Source organism: Eucyclogobius newberryi, unplaced genomic scaffold (genome assembly GCF_026437365.1).
Source record: "Eucyclogobius newberryi isolate DKJ021-1_F unplaced genomic scaffold, fEucNew1.0.hap1 SCAF_3, whole genome shotgun sequence".
NCBI classification, from domain to species: domain Eukaryota; kingdom Metazoa; phylum Chordata; class Actinopteri; order Gobiiformes; family Gobiidae; genus Eucyclogobius; species Eucyclogobius newberryi.
Genome location: NW_027315945.1, coordinates 39,693,860 through 39,716,905, shown reverse-complemented (window position 1 = coordinate 39,716,905; position 23,046 = coordinate 39,693,860). Strand labels below are relative to the sequence as shown.

Sequence of the window (23,046 nt, the reverse complement as noted above, 5' to 3'; positions counted from 1 at the left end):
CTGCAGCGCTCCCTGGAGGACGCTCACATGTGTCTGCAGCGCCCCCTGGAGGACGCTCACGTGTCTGCAGCGCCCCCTGGAGGACGCTCCCTGGAGGACGCTCACGTGCGTCTGCAGCGCCCCCTGGAGGACGCTCACGTGTGTCTGCAGCGCCCCCTGGAGGACGCTCTCATGTGTCTGCAGCGCTCCCTGGAGGACGCTCACATGTGTCTGCAGCGCCCCCTGGAGGACGCTCACGTGTCTGCAGCGCCCCCTGGAGGACGCTCCCTGGAGGACGCTCACGTGCGTCTGCAGCGCCCCCTGGAGGACGCTCACGTGTGTCTGCAGCGCCCCCTGGAGGACGCTCACGTGTCTGCAGCGTCCCCTGGAGGACGCTCTCATGTGTCTGCAGCGCTCCCTGGAGGACGCTCACATGTGTCTGCAGCGCCCCCTGGAGGACGCTCACGTGTCTGCAGCGCCCCCTGGAGGACGCTCCCTGGAGGACGCTCACGTGCGTCTGCAGCGCCCCCTGGAGGACGCTCACGTGTGTCTGCAGCGCCCCCTGGAGGACGCTCACATGTGTCTGCAGCGCCCCCTGGAGGACGCTCTCGTGTGTCTGCAGCGCCCCCTGGAGGACGCTGTCATGTGTCTGCAGCGCCCCCTGGAGGACGCTCACATGTGTCTGCAGCGCCCCCTGGAGGACGCTGTCATGTGTCTGCAGCGCCCCCTGGAGGACGCTCACATGTGTCTGCAGCGCCCCCTGGAGGACGCTCACGTGTGTCTGCAGCGCCCCCTGGAGGACGCTCACGTGTGTCTGCAGCGCCCCCTGGAGGACGCTCACATGTGTCTGCAGCGCCCCCTGGAGGACGCTCTCATGTGTGTGCAGCGCCCCCTGGAGGACGCTCACGTGTGTCTGCAGCGCCCCCTGGAGGACGCTCACATGTGTCTGCAGCGCCCCCTGGAGGACGCTCACGTGTGTCTGCAGCGCCCCCTGGAGGACGCTCACGTGTGTCTGCAGCGCCCCCTGGAGGACGCTCACGTGTGTCTGCAGCGCCCCCTGGAGGACGCTCACGTGTGTCTGCAGCGCCCCCTGGAGGACGCTCACGTGTGTCACTTTTATATTCGTTATATTTTGTGACATTCTGAAGTTACTCATAGTTTCTAAAGTCAAACCACGTCATGTTTCACTCAGACTTTTGCTCGTTACATATTTATTACAGAATGTTTTTGAGTTAAAGTGTCATTTATAAAGATGGAAACACATTCTCTTCAGCTGTGAATCCTGTTCTCAGAGTCACACTCTCAGTTTAGAGACAAAAGACCATGTGTTTGACTCTTTTATAACTAAAGTTGCCGTTTGTTTCCTCGTTCAAAGGTCATTTAACTTTATGACTTCATTTACAGCGCGAAATAATCCCACAGTTCACGAGACACACGTTTAAAGACGTTAAAAGACGTTTAAAGACGTTAAAAGACGTTAAAGACGTTTAAACACGTCCACACGCGGTAAAAGACGGTTATTAAAGCCAAATGTTACCTTTTCATGGACCGTCCGGGGAAAGTGAAACTAAAGGTGAAACCTCAGATAATGACGTCTTGTGGAATATTAAGATGATCCATTTATTCATTATTTTGTCACGAAAATGTTATTTATTTTGCCTCACATTTGTTTTTTGAATAATAATAATTCATAATAAAGTTGTTGTTCTGCTGCGTGGAATTCCATTTATTTATGTATTTATTTTTAAATTAACGTACATTACTACGTAGATGTGATCATTTATGACTAAAACTGAATATTTTTCTACTTTTATTTTAGTAATTAAATAAAAAAAAAGTATTTTTGATCAAATATATGAGCTGAAATCACTTTATGAGACAAATGCTTCAAATCCTTTAAATAATTACTTTTTACAATTAAATATTATTATTTTATTTTTGTAATAGGATCCAAATAAATTGTAATTATTAAATATTAGATTATAATAATGCAATAATAAATTTGTTATTTTGATCGCTTTGAAATCACTTTTATTTAAGTATTTTTTATGCAATTTTACGATGTAGATTTTAAGATAATTCATTAAAAATAATTTTATACCAAAAAACGTGAGTTTATTGATAGTTTTCAGCACAGACTCCGCCTCCTCTTTCCTGATTGGCGCTTGACGCTCACGTGTGCCGCTCGCCCAATCAGGAGACGGGAGGCGCGTCACTGCCGTAAACACGTCTCTGCGCTCTGGGTTTGGCTTTTTTGTGCCACTTTTTGCTTCTTTTCTGCAGCTTTTTTCCTTTTTTCGATTCTCCTTCTGTAACATCCAGACATCTTTAATCGCCTCCAATCCGCGCTGTTTCTTCCTTTAAAACCGCTGAAATCTCCTCTTTGTCCCGCTTTAGTGACGTTATTTGAACCTATCTGGTGGAATGGCGTATCCAGGTTACGGCGCGGCTCCGGGAGGATTCCCAGGAATGGTAAGAAACACGACACAAACTCTAACAAACCGTCTCAAACTGAACTAAACCAACGCGATGCGGCACATGTTTGTAATTTCCGACGTTTCATTGGCGGCGTGATCCCGGAAGTCGACCGGAAGTGAAGGTTGACGCCCCATAAACGCGCGTCCCGGGACTCGAACCCGCTGCAAACGTGTCACGGTCAAAGTTGAGATTAGAAACGTGCTTTTGTGGATGTGAAATTACATCTTTTCTGCCTTAAATTCAGCAGTTTGTGCTCCGCGTCTCTTCAGGGGCGTGTCCTGCACAGTCCAGTCATAAACACTTGTGTCATAAATAATAAAACCTCTGACGTAAAGAATCAAAATCTGCCCCAAGCATCAAACTAACTGTGATTTATTTAGTCTTCAGTGCATCAAATATGAGGTTTATAAGAGCTCGCATACAGTTACAGCTTAAACTAAATCCACTTAAATGTAAATGTGCTTAAATTAAATGCAAATGTTCTTAAATGTAAATGCAAATGTGCTTAAATGTAAATGTGCTTAAATGGTCTTGTTTAATTATCTTTTAAACGTTGGCATTAGATTAGGACATCAGGCGTTTGACTACAAGTAACTTTAACACTTTTATATTACATCTTAAATCATGCTCATCGTGCTGTTCTGTCACTTTTAACGCTCGAAAATACCAGGTTTTGTGCTTAACTTAATGTTTTGTCCTTCACATTGTAAATGTGTTTTACGTCCAGACACTTTGACTCTTGGAAAAGTACATTTACTGAATACTTTCTGTACTTTTACCTGAGCCTTTTCCTGGACCAATACTTTGTGCTTTTATTGGAGTAAAACTCTGTAGAAGTAACTCTTACTTTAGTGAAATGTTTTCCTCACCTCTGGGACAAAAAGACTTCTTCATAAAACACATTTATCTTTCCAAGTACATTGTTTACATATGTTTTTAATTAAACCTGCGACGATTAATCCTTGGCAAAAATAATCACATTTTCTTCATGTTTGTCTGGACTAAACAGACTCTAAAACAAAATGTCTATAAAATAAATCACTATTGCAGTATTATATTCTATTATATGAGTAAAACACACTTTATTCAGACATTTTCTCTCTCTCTCAGCTTCAGTCACAGATTTAAACCTTTATTTGGTTAAAAATGTGTTTAAAGCGTCTGAACGTTAAACAGAAATAATCATTAGCAGCCGTAATAAAAACATTGTTATATTCTTTTTTCTCCCTTTCATTAAACATATGAATGACATTATTCTGAAGTAGATCACGTTTTAATATAAATAGTCTAATCGTAAAGTGCTCTGTTACTTTTACTTTTAATAATATATTCATGGTCCAAAGTACAAATACTTGAGGAGTCATTTCTCCTTGTTTCATGCAGCAGCAGCAGGATCCTCTGTACGGATACTTTGCATCTGTGGCAGGACAGGTGAGTCCAACACTGTCTCGTGGTGAAGCTGCTGCTCCTTCATCTTCATCATCTTCTTCTTGTACTTCTTCATCTTCTTCTTCATCTTCTTCTTGTGCTTCTTCATCTTCATCATCTTCTTCTTCTTGTGCTGCTTCTTCATCATCTTCTTCTTCTTGTGCTGCTTCTTCATCATCTTCTTCTTCTTGTGCTTCTTCATCTTCATCATCTTCTTCTTGTGCTTCTTCATCTTCTTCATCTTCTTCTTGTACTTCTTCATCTTCATCATCTTCTTCTTCTTGTGCTGCTTCTTCATCATCTTCTTCTTCTTGTGCTTCTTCATCATCTTCTTCTTCTTGTGCTTCTTCATCTTCATCATCTTCTTCTTGTGCTTCTTCATCTTCATCATCTTCTTCTTGTGCTTCTTCATCTTCTTCATCTTCTTCTTCTTCTTCTTGTGCTTCTTCATCTTCATCATCTTCTTCTTCTTCTTGTGCTTCTTCTTCTTCATCTTCATCATCTTCTTCTTCTTGTGCTTCTTCATCTTCATCTTCTTCTTCTTCTTGTGCTTCTTCATCTTCTTCATCTTCTTCTTCTTCTTCTTGTGCTTCTTCATCTTCATCATCTTCTTCTTGTGCTTCTTCATCTTCTTCTTCATCTTCTTCTTCTTCTTCTTGTGCTTCTTCATCTTCTTCATCTTCATCATCTTCTTCTTGTGCTTCTTCATCATCTTCTTCTTCTTCTTCTTGTGCTTCTTCATCTTCATCATCTTCTTCTTCTTCTTGTGCTTCTTCATCTTCTTCTTCTTGTGCTTCTTCATCATCTTCTTCTTCTTGTGCTTCTTCATCTTCTTCATCTTCTTCTTCTTCTTGTGCTTCTTCATCCTCTTCATCTTCTTCTTCTTCTTCTTGTGCTTCTTCATCTTCATCATCTTCTTCTTGTGCTTCTTCATCTTCTTCATCTTCTTCTTCTTCTTCTTGTGCTTCTTCATCTTCTTCATCTTCATCATCTTCTGCTTGTGCTTCTTCATCTTCATCATCTTCTTCTTGTGCTTCTTCATCTTCATCATCTTCTTCTTGTGCTTCTTCATCTTCTTCATCTTCTTCTTCTTGTGCTTCTTCATCTTCTTCTTCTTCTTCTTCATCTTCTTCATCTTCATCATCTTCTGCTTGTGCTTCTTCATCTTCATCATCTTCTTCTTGTGCTTCTTCATCATCTTCTTCTTGTGCTTCTTCATCTTCATCATCTTCTTCTTCTTGTGCTTCTTCATCTTCCTCATCTTCTTCTTCAGTGCTTCTTCATCTTCTTCTTCTTCTGTGCTTCAGGACGGTCAGATCTCTGCAGAAGAGCTCCAGCGCTGCCTCACCAGCTCCGGAATCTCCGGCTCCTACAACCGTAAGTACAAACCTTTGACCTTTGACCTTTGGGACTGAACTAACCTGTCTGACCCGTCAAAACGTTGCAGAAGTGAAACATCTTTAGGTTTATACTCGGCCGGACCTGAACCATCGTGCGTATGATCGTGTGTTGCTAGCTCGTTGCGTTAGCGCTAGCTCGTTGCGTTAGCGCGAATAAATCCACATTTGGTAACACATTTGTCCACAAACCGTTTCCCTGGCGACTGTGGGCGGAGCTCTGGGTGTTTGTACTTTACGTGTTTACTTTGACTTTTACTTCTGGTCAAACAGGAAGTTAGAAAAAGTAACGCCTCATAATACTGTGTAAATGCGCTAAAGAAACTAAAGCTGGACTAAAGCGGGCCTAAAGCGGGACTTAAGCGACTAAAGCGGGACTAAAGCGGGACTAAAGCTGGACTTAAACTGGACTTAAGCTGGACTTAAGCTGGACTTAAACTGGACTTAAACTGGACTTAAACTGGACTTAAACTGGACTAAAGCTGGACTAAAGCTGGACTAAAGTTGGACTAAAGCTGGACTAAACCTGGACTAAACCTGGACTAAAGCGGGACTAAAGCGACTAAAGCGGGACTAAAGCAGGTCTAAAGCTGGACTTAAGCTGGACTTAAACTGGACTTAAGCTGGACTAAAGCTGGACTAAACCTGGACTTAAACTGGACTTAAGATGGACTTAAGCTGGACTTAAGCTGGATTTAAGCTGGATTTAAGCGGGACTAAAGCTGGACTAAAGCTGGACTTAAGCTGGACTTAAGCTGGACTTAAGCTGGACTAAAGCTGGACTAAAGCTGGACTAAAGCTGGACTAAAGCTGGACTTAAACTGGACTTAAGCTGGACTTAAGCTGGACTTAAGCTGGACTAAAGCTGGACTAAAGCTGGACTAAAGCTGGACTAAAGCTGGACTTAAACTGGACTTAAGCTGGACTAAAGCTGGACTAAAGCTGGACTAAAGCTGGACTAAAGCAGGACTAAAGCAGGACTAAAGCAGGACTAAAGCAGGACTAAAGCAGGACTTAAACTGGACTAAAGCTGGACTAAAGCTGGACTAAAGCTGGACTAAAGCTGGACTAAAGCTGGACTAAAGCTGGACTAAAGCTGGACTAAAGCTGGACTAAAGCAGGACTAAAGCAGGACTAAACCAGGACTAAAGCTGGACTAAAGCAGGACTAAAGCTGGACTAAAGCAGGTCTAAAGCAGGACTAAAGCTGGACTAAAGCTGGACTAAAGCTGGACTAAACCAGGACTAAAGCTGGACTAAAGCTGGACTAAAGCAGGACTAAAGCTGGACTAAAGCAGGTCTAAAGCAGGACTAAAGCTGGACTAAAGCTGGACTAAAGCTGGACTAAAGCAGGACTAAAGCAGGACTAAAGCTGGACTAAAGCTGGACTAAACCAGGACTAAAGCAGGACTAAAGCAGGACTAAAGCAGGACTAAAGCAGGTCTAAAGCTGGACTAAAGCTGGACTAAAGCAGGACTAAAGCTGGACTAAAGCAGGTCTAAAGCAGGACTAAAGCTGGACTAAAGCTGGACTAAAGCTGGACTAAAGCAGGACTAAAGCAGGACTAAAGCTGGACTAAAGCTGGACTAAACCAGGACTAAAGCTGGACTAAAGCGGGACTAAACCAGGATCAGATCCTGAGCTCATACACCAGCAGCGACAGGAAGAATACTGTAAAAATGTACTTTGTCCCGTTGTGGATGGTTCTAACTCACTGTTGTTCTGCTTTTCACACTGATACGAGAAGGAAGTTTCATAACGTGAGCCGTGTCTTCTTCTTCTTCTTCTTCTTCTGATGTCAGGCACTTTGAAGCCGAACGCCGTAACGTTTTCCTTTTTATTTTAGACCAAACTCAGTGCGCTGAAATAACAGGTTTAACTCATGTATTAAGTTACTTCCCAGCACTGCAAACGGGACTAAAACAGATCTTCACTCACTGTTAGAGCTTCATATCCTTTATTTCCAGAGAATTTCATGTGAATCCAATTGAAACGTGTTCAAACAAACGTGTCTTTGAACGTGTTTGTTCAGGTTTAATTTTCAGACAAATGTGAAATGTCTGTAAAATGACTCCAAAGTGTATTGCTATGGTGCATATTTTTGTGCTTATAGTTGTTTAATAGAACTCAAATCTAGCCAAAAGTGCAATAATAAAAACATATTTCTTCAAACGCGTCAAACAAAGTGTGAAAGTTTAAACTAATTCTGCCAATAAATGACTAAATGTGACTTGTGTTGACTCACCGTAAAACCATCAAATCTATTTCAGCGTTTTAATTTGAAAACCGGTGCATTTCTGTCATAGATCCAGACTCTTATTGTCTAATGTCATTGCGACACATTTGAATATTTGTGATATCGATACTTTTGCCATAGATTGTGTTGTTTATTTGTACAAAAGCCGCTCGTTCTCTCCTGAAGTGTTTTTGTCGCCTTTGTTCACACAGAAGCCTCCGTCTGTAGAGTCTGTTTAAGGTGAAGTTTAAGATCAGGGCGGGGCTGCACCTTTGGACCCCGTGTGAACATCTTTTATTACACCTGATAATCTGTGTCATTGCTTCGATTTTAGATCCAAAAGTCAATGTCCAGCTTGTGTCTCTTTCGCTCAGTCGTCGTCAGTAAAAAACGTGTATTTAAACATCTGTAGTATTTAGTACTTTTACTCTGAAACTGTCTCTTCAATACAAATATTATCCAAGTATTATTACAAGTACCGTGTCAGAAAGTTACTCCACCAAGTACATCACAATTTAGTTTAAAGTTACTCAAGTAAATGTACTGGCCACGTCCAGTTTGAACTTCATTAACATGGATGGTAAACAGGAGTGGCCCCAAACCAGATCCCTGAGGCACTCCCCGAGTCGGAGAGAACATCGGAGCAGATGTAATGCATCACGATGGTTATGAATCATTGTTAGACGGTCAGACACTCGTTCAGAGGTGATTCTTGTGGTTCAGAGTTGTTTCACAATAGAATGAAATGGCGAGGCACAACGTTGTTTATTGTCTTTTATAACAAAGTACAAACGTTACAATAGTTCGAGGGGTTGTTTTCTGCGCATCAGCTCTGATTTCTAAACCTTCTGGAAACATTTCAATGCAAATGGATCCAAATGTCACGAAACAAAGAAAAGGCTTCAAACGTTTTGCACAGTTAAAACCAGATAAACGGCATTCTCCGCATTTTATCTGCATTTACACTTGTCCTGCTTTAGTCCTGCTTTAGTCCTGCTTTAGTCCTGCTTTAGTCCTGCTTTAGTCCTGCTTTAGTCCTGCTTTAGTCCTGCTTCAGACCTGCTTCAGTCCTGCTTCAGTCCTGCTTCAGACCTGCTTCAGACCTGCTTTAGTCCTGGTTTAGTCCTGCTTCAGACCTGCTTTAGTCCTGCTTTAGTCCTGCTTTAGTCCTGCTTCAGACCTGCTTCAGTCCTGCTTCAGACCTGCTTCAGACCTGCTTTAGTCCTGCTTTAGTCCTGCTTTAGTCCTGCTTTAGTCCTGCTTTAGTCCTGCTTTAGTCCTGCTTTAGTCCTGCTTTAGTCCTGCTTCAGACCTGCTTCAGTCCTGCTTCAGTCCTGGTTTAGTCCTGCTTCAGACCTGCTTTAGTCCTGGTTTAGTCCTGCTTCAGACCTGCTTTAGTCCTGCTTCAGTCCTGCTTCAGACCTGCTTCAGACCTGCTTTAGTCCTGCTTTAGTCCTGCTTTAGTCCTGCTTTAGTCCTGGTTTAGTCCTGCTTCAGACCTGCTTTAGTCCAGCTTTAGTCCTGCTTTAGTCCTGGTTTAGTCCTGGTCTGGTTCAGGTTTAGTCCTGGTTTAGTCCTGGTCTGGTTCAGGTTTAGTCCTGGTTTAGTCCTGGTCTGGTTCAGGTTTAGTCTTGGTTTGGACCTGGTTTAGTCCTGGTCTGGTTCAGGTTTAGTCTTGGTTTAGACCTGGTTTAGTCCTGGTCTGGTTCAGGCTTAGTCCTGGTTTAGTCCTGGTCTGGTTCAGATTCAGTCCTGGTTTAGTCCTGGTCTGGTTCAGGTTTAGTCTTGGTTTAGTCCTGGTCTGGTTCAGGTTTAGTCCTGGTTTAGCCCTGGTTTAGTCCTGGTCTGGTTCAGGTTTAGTCTTGGTTTAGTCCTGGTCTGGTTCAGGTTTAGTCTTGGTTTAGACCTGGTTTAGTCCTGGTCTGGTTCAGGCTTAGTCCTGGTTTAGTCCTGGTCTGGTTCAGCTTCAGTCCTGGTTTAGTCCTGGTCTGGTTCAGGTTTAGTCTTGGTTTAGTCCTGGTCTGGTTCAGGTTTAGTCCTGGTTTAGCCCTGGTTTAGTCCTGGTCTGGTTCAGATTCAGTCCTGGTTTAGTCCTGGTCTGGTTCAGATTCAGTCCTGGTTTAGTCCTGGTCTGGTTCAGGTTTAGTCTTGGTTTAGTCCTGGTCTGGTTCAGGTTTAGTCCTGGTTTAGCCCTGGTTTAGTCCTGGTCTGGTTCAGATTCAGTCCTGGTTTAGTCCTGGTCTGGTTCAGGTTTAGTCTTGGTTTAGTCCTGGTCTGGTTCAGGTTTAGTCCTGGTTTAGTCCCTGGTCTCAGTTTGAGTAACTCTTTTATAATGAATGATGTATTGTTTTCTCGACAGCCTTTAACCTGGAGACGTGCCGGCTCATGATCAACATGTTGGACGTATCCTTCTGCTGTGAGTCTCATTGTTGTCATGTTCAATGTGTTCTGCTCTGGAAGCACAAGTCGATAAACAGGAAACCTTCATCTCAGGAGGGGGAGGAGCTTCACAGCACAGCCAGATGATTGGACAAGAGAGAGAGAACACAGACTCAGGCCAAAACAAGAGGAACACAAAAGAATCATTTGTTTCCAAACTCTGACTCGCTCTCGCCGTGTTTCCACTGATGCTAATGACTATGTGGAGCCTTAGCAACACAGAGCTAGCAAAGCAAGTTAGCAACACAGAGCTAGCAAAGCAAGTTAGCAACACAGAGCTAGCAAAGCAAGTTAGCAACACAGAGCTAGCAAAGCATGTTAGCAACAGCCGTTTCCTGTTTATGTTCGCACGGCACTCGCTTTGTCAAGAGCCACAATCTGATATTTCCAGGTCATAAAGCGTCTGACATTAGCATTAGCATTAGCATGACATAAAGAGAGGTTCAAACGCCACGCCCCTCACATGCAGAGAAGTCAAAGAAATGAGGCAAAACTGTTCCTGTGCACGTTAGCTTTAGCGGTTCAGATTTGAAGTCCCGGGTCCGAGTGCTTTCCTTGACGGTGCTTTCCAGAGGGACTTCTCGGGCACGATGGGCTTTAATGAGTTCAAGGAGCTGTCCGGGGTTCTGAACCAGTGGAAGACCATGTTTATGAACTACGACCGCGACCGGAGCGGATCTGTGGAGCCCCAGGAACTGCAGCAGGCCCTGGCCAGCATGGGTATGTCACACTCACAGCAGCAGGGTACGGGGCACTCACAGCAGCATGGGTATGTGACACTCACAGCAGCAGGGGTACAGGGCACTCACACCAGCATGGGTATGTGACATTCACAGCAGAAGGGGTACAGGACACATGCACTCACAGCAGCAGGGGTATGTGACACTCACAGCAGCATGGGTACAGGGCACTCACAGCAGCATGGGTATGTGACACTCACAGCAGCAGGGGTACAGGGCACTCACAGCAGCATGGGTATGTGACACTCACAGCAGCAGGGGTACAGGGCACTCACAGCAGCATGGGTATGTGACACTCACAGCAGCAGGGGTACAGGGCACTCACAGCAGCATGGGTATGTGACACTCACAGCAGCAGGGGTACAGGGCACTCACAGCAGCATGGGTATGTGACACTCACAGCAGCAGGGGTACAGGGCACTCACTGCAGCAGGGGTATGGTGCACTCACAGCAGCAGGGGTAAGGGGTACTCACAGCAGCAGGGGTAAGGGGTACTCACAGCAGCAGGGGTAAGGGGTACTCACAGCAGCAGGGGTAAGGGACACTCACAGCAGCATGGGTATGTGACACTCACAGCAGCAGGGGTACAGGGCACTCACTGCAGCAGGGGTATGGTGCACTCACAGCAGCAGGGGTAAGGGGTACTCACAGCAGCAGGGGTAAGGGACACTCACAGCAGCAGGGGTAAGGGACACTCACAGCACAAGGGCTAAGGGGCATTCACAGCGGCAGGGGTATGGGACACTCACAGCGGCAGGGGTATGGGACACTCACAGCAGCAGGGGTAAGGGGCACTCACAGCAGCAGGGGTAAGGGGCACTCACAGCAGCAGGGGTAAGGGGCACTCACAGCGGCAGGGGTATGGGACACTCACAGCGGCAGGGGTATGGGACACTCACAGCAGCAGGGGTAAGGGGCACTCACAGCAGCAGGGGTAAGGGGCACTCACAGCAGCAGGGGTAAGGGGCACTCACAGCAGCAGGGGTAAGGGGCACTCACAGCAGCAGGGGTATGGGACACTCACAGCAGCAGGGGTATTGGACACTCACAGCAGCAGGAGTAAGGGGCACTCACAGCAGCAGGGGTAAGGGGCACTCACAGCAGCAGGTGTACGGGGCACTCACAGCAGCAGGGGTACAGGGCACTCACAGCAGCAGGGGTACAGGGCACTCACAGCAGCAGGGGTACGTGACACTCACAGCAGCAGGGGTACGGGGCACTCACAGCAGCAGGGGTAAGGGGCACTCACAGCAGCAGGGGTAAGGGGCACTCACAGCAGCAGGTGTACGGGGCACTCACAGCAGCAGGGGTACAGGGCACTCACAGCAGCAGGGGTACAGGGCACTCACAGCAGCAGGGTACGTGACACTCACAGCAGCAGGGGTACGGGGCACTCACAGCAGCAGGGGTACGGGGCACTCACAGCAGCAGGGGTACGGGGCACTCACAGCAGCAGGGGCACGGGGCTCAGATTAAAAAAATGGATAAAGCTGCCTACATTTGGAGAAGCTGGTTCAGCGTTCACACAGATGTTGTGTAACGTGGGCCGTGTAACGTCCCGTGTAACGTCCCGTGTAAAGTGGGCCGTGTAACGTCCCGTGTAAAGTGGGCCGTGTAACGTGGGCCGTGTAACGTCCCGTGTAACGTGTCGTGTCTCGTGCAGGATACAATCTGAGTCCTCAGGCTCTGAACAGCATCATGAAGCGCTACAGTAACCACGGACGGACCGGCTTTGACGACTTCGTCTGCTGCTGCATCAAACTGCGAGCTCTGACCGGTGAGTGTAACGTCTCACTCTCACACACGTCTCACTCTCACGCACGTCTCACACTCACGCACGTCTCACTCTCACACACGTCTCACTCTCACGCACGTCTCACTCTCACGCACGTCTCACACTCACGCACATCTCACTCTCACACACGTCTCACTCTCACACACGTCTCACTCTCACGCACGTCTCACTCTCACGCACGTCTCACTCTCACACACGTCTCACACTCACGCACGTCTCACTCTCACACACGTCTCACTCTCACGCACGTCTCACTCTCACACACATGTCTCACTCTCACGAACGTCTCACTCTCACGCACGTCTCACTCTCACGCACGTCTCACTCTCACACATGTCTCACTCTCACGAACGTCTCACTCTCACGCACGTCTCACTCTCGCGCACGTCTCACTCTCGCGCACGTCTCACTCTCACACACCTCTCACTCACTCTCACACACCTCTCACTCTCACGAACGTCTCACTCTCACGCACCTCTCACTCTCACACACGTCTCACTCTCACACACGTCTCACTCTCACGCACGTTTCACTCTCACGCACGTCTCACTCTCACACACGTCTCACTCTCACACACGTCTCACTCTCACACACGTCTCACTCTCACACACCTCTCACTCACTCACACACCTCTCACTCTCACGAACGTCTCACTCTCACGCACGTCTCACTCTCACACACGTTTCACTCTCACACACGTTTCACTCTCATACACGTTTCACTCTCATACACGTTTCACTCTCACACACGTCTCACTCTCGCGCACGTCTCACTCTCACACACGTCTCACTCTCACTCTCACACACGTCTCACTCTCACGCAGGTCTCACTCACTCTCACGCACGTCTCACTCTCACGCACGTCTCACTCTCGCGCACGTCTCACTCACTCTCACACACGTCTCACTCTCGCGCACGTCTCACTATCGCGCACGTCTCACTCTCACGTCTCACACTCACGCACCTCTCACTCTCAAGCACCTCTCACACACGTCTCACTCTCACGTCTCACACTCACGCACCTCTCACACACGTCTCACTCACTCTCACGCACATCTCACTCACTCTCACGCACGTCTCACACTCACGCATGTCTCACTCTCGCGCACGTCTCACTCACTCTCACACACGTCTCACTCTCGCGCACGTCTCACTCTCGCGTACGTCTCACTCTCACACACGTCTCACTCTCACGTCTCACACTCACGCACCTCTCACACACGTCTCACTCACTCTCACGCACGTCTCACTCTCACGCACGTCTCACTCTCACGCACGTCTCACTCACTCTCACACACGTCTCACTCTCGCACGTCTCACTCTCACACACGTCTCACTCTCGCGCACGTCTCACTCTAACGTCTCACACTCACGCACCTCTCACTCTCACGCACGTCTCACTCACTCTCACGCACGTCTCACTCTCACGCACGTCTCACTCTCGCGCACGTCTCACTCACTCTCACACACGTCTCACTCTCGCGCACGTCTCACTCTCGCGCACGTCTCACTCTCGCGCACGTCTCACTCTCACACACGTCTCACTCTCACGTCTCACACTCACGCACCTCTCACTCTCACGCACCTCTCACACACGTCTCACTCACTCTCACGCACGTCTCACTCACTCTCACGCACGTCTCACTCACGTCTCACACTCACACACCTCTCACTCTCACGCACCTCTCACACACGTCTCACTCACTCTCACACACGTCTCACTCTCGCACACGTCTCACTCTTACACACGTCTCACTCTCGCGCACGTCTCACTCTCGCGCACGTCTCACTCTCGCGCACGTCTCACTCTCACACACGTCTCACACTCACGCACCTCTCACTCTCACGCACCTCTCACACACGTCTCACTCACTCTCACGCACGTCTCACTCACTCTCACGCACGTCTCACTCACTCTCACGCACGTCTCACTCTCGCGCACGTCTCACTCTCGCGCACGTCTCACTCTAACACACGTCTCACTCACTCTCACGCACCTCTCACACACGTCTCACTCACTCTCACGCACGTCTCACTCACTCTCACGCACGTCTCACTCACTCTCACACACGTCTCACTCACTCTCACGCACGTCTCACTCTCGCGCACGTCTCACTCACTCTCACGCACGTCTCACTCTCACGCACGTCTCACTCTCGCACACGTCTCACTCTCGCACACGTCTCACTCTCACACACGTCTCACTCTCACACACCTCTCACTCACTCCCACGCACCTCTCACTCTCACACACCTCTCACTCTCACGCACGTTTCACTCTCACGAACGTCTCACTCTCACACACGTCTCACTCTCACACACGTCTCACTCTCACACACCTCTCACACACCTCTCACTCACTCTCACACACCTCTCACTCACTCTCACGCACGTTTCACTCTCACACACGTTTCACTCTCACACGTCTCACTCTCACACACCTCTCACTCACCTCTCACTCACTCTCACACACGTCTCACTCTCACACACGTCTCACTCTCACACACCTCTCACACACCTCTCACACACCTCTCACTCACTCTCACGCACGTTTCACTCTCACACACCTTTCACTCACTCTCGCACACGTCTCACTCTCACACACGTCTCACTCTCGCGCACGTCTCACTCTCGCGCACGTCTCACTCTCACGCACCTCTCACACACGTCTCACTCACTCTCACACACGTCTCACTCACTCTCACGCACGTCTCACTCACTCTCACGCACGTCTCACTCACTCTCACGCACGTCCCACTCACTCTCACGCACGTCTCACTCTCACGCACGTCTCACTCTCACGCACGTCTCACTCTCACGCACGTCTCACTCACTCTCACGCACGTCTCACTCTCACGCACGTCTCACTCTCACGCACGTCTCACTCTCACGCACGTCTCACTCACTCTCACGCACGTCTCACTCTCACGCACGTCTCACTCTCACGCACGTCTCACTCTCACGCACGTCTCACTCTCACACACGTCTCACTCTCGCGCACGTCTCACTCTCACGCACGTCTCACTCACTCTCACGCACGTCTCACTCTCACGCACGTCTCACTCTCACGCACGTCTCACTCTCACGCACGTCTCACTCTCACGCACGTCTCACTCACTCTCACGCACGTCTCACTCTCACGCACGTCTCACTCTCACGCACGTCTCACTCTCACGCACGTCTCACTCACTCTCACGCACGTCTCACTCTCACGCACGTCTCACTCTCACGCACCTCTCACTCTCACGCACCTCTCACACACGTCTCACTCACTCTCACGCACGTCTCACTCACTCTCACGCACGTCTCACTCACGTCTCACACTCACACACCTCTCACTCTCACGCACCTCTCACACACGTCTCACTCACTCTCACACACGTCTCACTCTCGCACACGTCTCACTCTTACACACGTCTCACTCTCGCGCACGTCTCACTCTCGCGCACGTCTCACTCTCGCGCACGTCTCACTCTCACACACGTCTCACACTCACGCACCTCTCACTCTCACGCACCTCTCACACACGTCTCACTCACTCTCACGCACGTCTCACTCACTCTCACGCACGTCTCACTCACTCTCACGCACGTCTCACTCTCGCGCACGTCTCACTCTCGCGCACGTCTCACTCTAACACACGTCTCACTCACTCTCACGCACCTCTCACACACGTCTCACTCACTCTCACGCACGTCTCACTCACTCTCACGCACGTCTCACTCACTCTCACACACGTCTCACTCACTCTCACGCACGTCTCACTCTCGCGCACGTCTCACTCACTCTCACGCACGTCTCACTCTCACGCACGTCTCACTCTCACGCACGTCTCACTCTCACGCACGTCTCACTCTCACGCACGTCTCACTCACTCTCACGCACGTCTCACTCTCACGCACGTCTCACTCTCACGCACGTCTCACTCTCACGCACGTCTCACTCACTCTCACGCACGTCTCACTCTCACGCACGTCTCACTCTCACGCACGTCTCACTCTCACGCACCTCTCACTCTCACGCACCTCTCACACACGTCTCACTCACTCTCACGCACGTCTCACTCACTCTCACGCACGTCTCACTCACGTCTCACACTCACACACCTCTCACTCTCACGCACCTCTCACACACGTCTCACTCACTCTCACACACGTCTCACTCTCGCACACGTCTCACTCTTACACACGTCTCACTCTCGCGCACGTCTCACTCTCGCGCACGTCTCACTCTCGCGCACGTCTCACTCTCACACACGTCTCACACTCACGCACCTCTCACTCTCACGCACCTCTCACACACGTCTCACTCACTCTCACGCACGTCTCACTCACTCTCACGCACGTCTCACTCACTCTCACGCACGTCTCACTCTCGCGCACGTCTCACTCTCGCGCACGTCTCACTCTAACACACGTCTCACTCACTCTCACGCACCTCTCACACACGTCTCACTCACTCTCACGCACGTCTCACTCACTCTCACGCACGTCTCACTCACGTCTCACACTCACACACCTCTCACTCTCACGCACCTCTCACACACGTCTCACTCACTCTCACACACGTCTCACTCTCGCACACGTCTCACTCTTACACACGTCTCACTCTCGCGCACGTCTCACTCTCGCGCACGTCTCACTCTCGCGCACGTCTCACTCTCACACACGTCTCACACTCACGCACCTCTCACTCTCACGCACCTCTCACACACGTCTCACTCACTCTCACGCACGTCTCACTCACTCTCACGCACGTCTCACTCACTCTCACGCACGTCTCACTCTCGCGCACGTCTCACTCTCGCGCACGTCTCACTCTAACACACGTCTCACTCACTCTCACGCACCTCTCACACACGTCTCACTCACTCTCACGCACGTCTCACTCACTCTCACGCACGTCTCACTCACTCTCACACACGTCTCACTCACTCTCACGCACGTCTCACTCTCGCGCACGTCTCACTCACTCTCACGCACGTCTCACTCTCACGCACGTCTCACTCTCGCACACGTCTCACTCTCGCACACGTCTCACTCTCACACACGTCTCACTCTCACACACCTCTCACTCACTCCCACGCACCTCTCACTCTCACACACCTCTCACTCTCACGCACGTTTCACTCTCACGAACGTCTCACTCTCACACACGTCTCACTCTCACACACGTCTCACTCTCACACACCTCTCACACACCTCTCACTCACTCTCACACACCTCTCACTCACTCTCACGCACGTTTCACTCTCACACACGTTTCACTCTCACACGTCTCACTCTCACACACCTCTCACTCACTCTCACACACGTCTCACTCTCACACACGTCTCACTCTCACACACCTCTCACACACCTCTCACTCACTCTCACACACCTCTCACTCACTCTCACGCACGTTTCACTCTCACACACCTTTCACTCACTCTCGCACACGTCTCACTCTCACACACGTCTCACTCTCGCGCACGTCTCACTCTCGCGCACGTCTCACTCTCACGCACCTCTCACACACGTCTCACTCACTCTCACACACGTCTCACTCACTCTCACGCACGTCTCACTCACTCTCACGCACGTCTCACTCACTCTCACGCACGTCCCACTCACTCTCACGCACGTCTCACTCTCACGCACGTCTCACTCTCACGCACGTCTCACTCTCACGCACGTCTCACTCACTCTCACGCACGTCTCACTCTCACGCACGTCTCACTCTCACGCACGTCTCACTCTCACGCACGTCTCACTCACTCTCACGCACGTCTCACTCTCACGCACGTCTCACTCTCACGCACGTCTCACTCTCACGCACGTCTCACTCTCACACACGTCTCACTCTCGCGCACGTCTCACTCTCATGCACGTCTCACTCACTCTCACGCACGTCTCACTCTCACGCACGTCTCACTCTCACGCACGTCTCACTCTCACGCACGTCTCACTCTCACGCACGTCTCACTCACTCTCACGCACGTCTCACTCTCACGCACGTCTCACTCTCACGCACGTCTCACTCTCACGCACGTCTCACTCACTCTCACGCACGTCTCACTCTCACGCACGTCTCACTCTCACGCACGTCTCACTCTCACGCACGTCTCACTCTCACACACGTCTCACTCTCGCGCACGTCTCACTCACTCTCACGCACGTCTCACTCTCACGCACGTCTCACTCTCACGCACGTCTCACTCTCGCGCACGTCTCACTCACTCTCACGCACGTCTCACTCTCACGCACGTCTCACTCTCACACACCTCTCACTCACTCTCACGCACGTCTCACTCACTCTCACGCACGTCTCACTCACGCACGTTTCACTCTCACGCACGTCTCACTCTCACACACGTCTCACGCACGTCTCACTCTCACACACGTCTCACTCTCACACACCTCTCACTCACTCTCACGCACGTTTCACTCTCACGCACGTCTCACTCTCACGAACGTCTCACTCTCACACACGTTTCACTCTCACACGTCTCACACTCACACACCTTTCACTCACTCTCGCACACGTCTCACTCTCACACACGTCTCACTCTCGCGCACGTCTCACTCTCGCGCACGTCTCACTCTCACACACGTCTCACTCTCACGTCTCACACTCACGCACCTCTCACTCTCACGCACGTCTCACTCACTCTCACGCACGTCTCACTCACTCTCACGCACGTCTCACTCTCACGCACGTCTCACTCTCACGCACGTCTCACTCTCACGCACGTCTCACTCTCACGCACGTCTCAGTCTCACGCACGTCTCACTCTCACGCACGTCTCACTCTCACGCACGTCTCACTCTCACGCACGTCTCACTCACTCTCACGCACGTCTCACTCTCACGCACGTCTCACTCTCACGCACGTCTCAGTCTCACGCACGTCTCACTCTCACGCACGTCTCACTCTCACGCACGTCTCACTCTCACGCACGTCTCACTCTCACGCACGTCTCACTCTCACGCACGTCTCACTCACTCTCACGCACGTCTCACTCTCACGCACGTCTCACTCTCACGCACGTCTCACTCTCACGCACGTCTCAGTCTCACGCACGTCTCACTCTCACGCACGTCTCACTCTCACGCACGTCTCACTCTCACGCACGTCTCACTCACTCTCACGCACGTCTCACTCTCACGCACGTCTCAGTCTCACGCACGTCTCACTCTCACGCACGTCTCACTCTCACGCACGTTTCACTCTCACACACCTTTCACTCACTCTCGCACACGTCTCACTCTCACACACGTCTCACTCTCGCGCACGTCTCACTCTCGCGCACGTCTCACTCTCACGCACCTCTCACACACGTCTCACTCACTCTCACACACGTCTCACTCACTCTCACGCACGTCTCACTCACTCTCACGCACGTCTCACTCACTCTCACGCACGTCCCACTCACTCTCACGCACGTCTCACTCTCACGCACGTCTCACTCTCACGCACGTCTCACTCTCACGCACGTCTCACTCACTCTCACGCACGTCTCACTCTCACGCACGTCTCACTCTCACGCACGTCTCACTCTCACGCACGTCTCACTCACTCTCACGCACGTCTCACTCTCACGCACGTCTCACTCTCACGCACGTCTCACTCTCACGCACGTCTCACTCTCGCACACGTCTCACTCTCGCGCACGTCTCACTCTCACGCACGTCTCACTCACTCTCACGCACGTCTCACTCTCACGCACGTCTCACTCTCACGCACGTCTCACTCTCACGCACGTCTCACTCTCACGCACGTCTCACTCTCACGCACGTCTCACTCACTCTCACGCACGTCTCACTCTCACGCACGTCTCACTCTCACGCACGTCTCACTCTCACGCACGTCTCACTCTCACACACGTCTCACTCTCGCGCACGTCTCACTCTCACGCACGTCTCACTCTCACGCACGTCTCACTCTCGCGCACGTCTCACTCACTCTCACGCACGTCTCACTCTCACGCACGTCTCACTCTCACACACCTCTCACTCACTCTCACGCACGTCTCACTCACTCTCACGCACGTCTCACTCTCACGCACGTTTCACTCTCACGCACGTCTCACTCTCACACACGTCTCACGCACGTTTCACTCTCACGAACGTCTCACTCTCACACACGTCTCACTCTCACACACGTCTCACTCTCACACACCTCTCACTCACTCTCACGCACGTTTCACTCTCACGCACGTCTCACTCTCACGAACGTCTCACTCTCACACACGTTTCACTCTCACACGTCTCACACTCACACACCTTTCACTCACTCTCGCACACGTCTCACTCTCACACACGTCTCACTCTCGCGCACGTCTCACTCTCGCGCACGTCTCACTCTCACACACGTCTCACTCTCACGTCTCACACTCACGCACCTCTCACTCTCACGCACGTCTCACTCACTCTCACGCACGTCTCACTCACTCTCACGCACGTCTCACTCTCACGCACGTCTCAGTCTCACGCACGTCTCACTCTCACGCACGTCTCACTCTCACGCACGTCTCACTCTCACGCACGTCTCACTCACTCTCACGCACGTCTCACTCTCACGCACGTCTCAGTCTCACGCACGTCTCACTCTCACGCACGTCTCACTCTCACGCACGTCTCACTCTCACGCACGTCTCAGTCTCACGCACGTCTCACTCTCACGCACGTCTCACTCTCACGCACGTCTCACTCTCACGCACGTCTCACTCTCACGCACGTCTCACTCTCACGCACGTCTCACTCTCACGCACGTCTCACTCTCACGCACGTCTCACTCTCACGCACGTCTCACTCTCACACACGTCTCACTCTCACACACATTATATCACGGAGCTGTTTCGTCTGCAGATCATTTCAGGAGGAGGGACACGTCTCAGTCTGGACATGCCAATTTTGCTTATGACGATGTAAGTTTGCTCATAAAAACTGCTACAGAATTAAACACATTCTTTGTCTCTTTTACTATTTCATCTTTTTGTTTCCGTGCAGTTCATCCAAGTCACAATGAGCCTCTAAAGAAGATGGAGAAACTATATCACTTTATACCGTTTACTTCATATTTCCTGCCCACATCATGTCTCCATAGTGTCATCTGCAGCCGAGTCATCGTCACATTCCATTTTAAGGGCATTTATTTTAATATTTTGTTATATCAATGTGAACTTAAACTACTCCAGAGCCTGAGTCTCACTGCAGCTTTAACTTTTAACTCTTTTAAATATGCAAACCACTGTAACTTCATGTCACGTGTACAATGTAGTAAATGGAACTATAACAATCTATTTTCAAATGCTGTGTTTCTTTATTTTGTGCTCAAGTTAAAAAAAAAAATCAGCTGGTTTGAGTTTTGTAGCATGGGTTGGCCACAAGAGGGCGTAGTTTGTACATTGGTTTGGACCGGCATCACTTCAGACTCCAGTATAACTAATAGAGAAAGAATATATCGCAATAAAATCGAAATGGCACAGACGGCAAGTATTTATTTCTTCCTGATTACATAAAGGTTAATGAATTAATACTTTTTGCCAAATAAGATTCTCTTTTAGGTGTCGGCTGGCAAGTTCTTACACCTTCAAACTGAAACATGGGATTATTTCATTAGTTTCTCACTTCATAGTTCAGTTTTCTCTGAAATGTTAACGCTCCAGGACGATTTTAGAATGTGACATTTTAACAAAATCCTTCCATAAACACTCAGTTCGAATCATAATTGCAATGCTTGTCTGAAACATTTAGATCTGATAGGCAAGGCAAGTTTATTTGTAGAGCACATTTCATACACAAGGCAATTCAAAGTGCTTCACAGCAGGAAAAATGCATTCAAATCACAAAGAAATTACAGAAATACAATAAAATTAACTAAATTAAAAATTATCAATCCAAATGATTTTCTAAACTAATAAAATCACAAACAAAAGAGAAGAGTGCAAAAAAAAAATCCCTTCAGTCATATGCACAGCTAAACAAAACTGTTTTTAGCTTAGATTTGAACATTGTCAGAGTAGAAGCCTGTCTCACATCTTCAGGAAGAATGTTCCAGATTTTAGCTGCATAAAACTGAAACGCAGATTCTCCATGTTTTGTCCTACTCTGGGCACCAGCAGGAGGCCGGTCCATGTTTAGTCCTGACTCTGGCACCAGCAGGAGGCCGGTCCATGTTTAGTCCTGACTCTGGCACCAGCAGGAGGCCGGTCCATGTTTCGTCCTGACTTTGGCACCAGCAGGAGGCCGGTCCATGTTTAGTCCTGACCCTGGCACCAGCAGGAGGCCGGTCCATGTTTAGTCCTGACTCTGGCACCAGCAGGAGGCCGGTCCATGTTTAGTCCTGACTCTGGCACCAGCAGGAGGCCGGTCCATGTTTAGTCCTGACTCTGGCACCAGCAGGAGGCCGGTCCATGTTTAGTCCTGACTCTGGCACCAGCAGGAGGCCGGTCCATGTTTAGTCCTGACTCTAGCACCAGCAGGAGGCCGGTCCATGTTTAGTCCTGACTCTGGCACCAGCAGGAGGCCGGTCCCTGAGGTCCTCAGAGTCCGAGATGGTTCATATGGCACTAA

The 23,046-nt window shown here is 49.8% G+C and overlaps 1 protein-coding gene across 1 annotated transcript; it reads left to right on the top strand.

The window, feature by feature from the left end:
- Window positions 1-2,388: 2,388 nt before the first annotated feature.
- LOC140373687 (sorcin-like) lies at window positions 2,389-21,513 on the top strand. Its single transcript, XM_072460311.1, has 8 exons — window positions 2,389-2,451; window positions 3,841-3,888; window positions 5,193-5,262; window positions 9,877-9,920; window positions 10,529-10,676; window positions 12,361-12,474; window positions 21,340-21,398; window positions 21,481-21,513. Exons 1-8 carry the CDS (start codon window positions 2,404-2,406, stop codon window positions 21,505-21,507), a joined length of 558 nt encoding a protein of 185 aa, XP_072316412.1. The 5' UTR covers window positions 2,389-2,403; the 3' UTR covers window positions 21,508-21,513.
- Window positions 21,514-23,046: the final 1,533 nt, after the last annotated feature.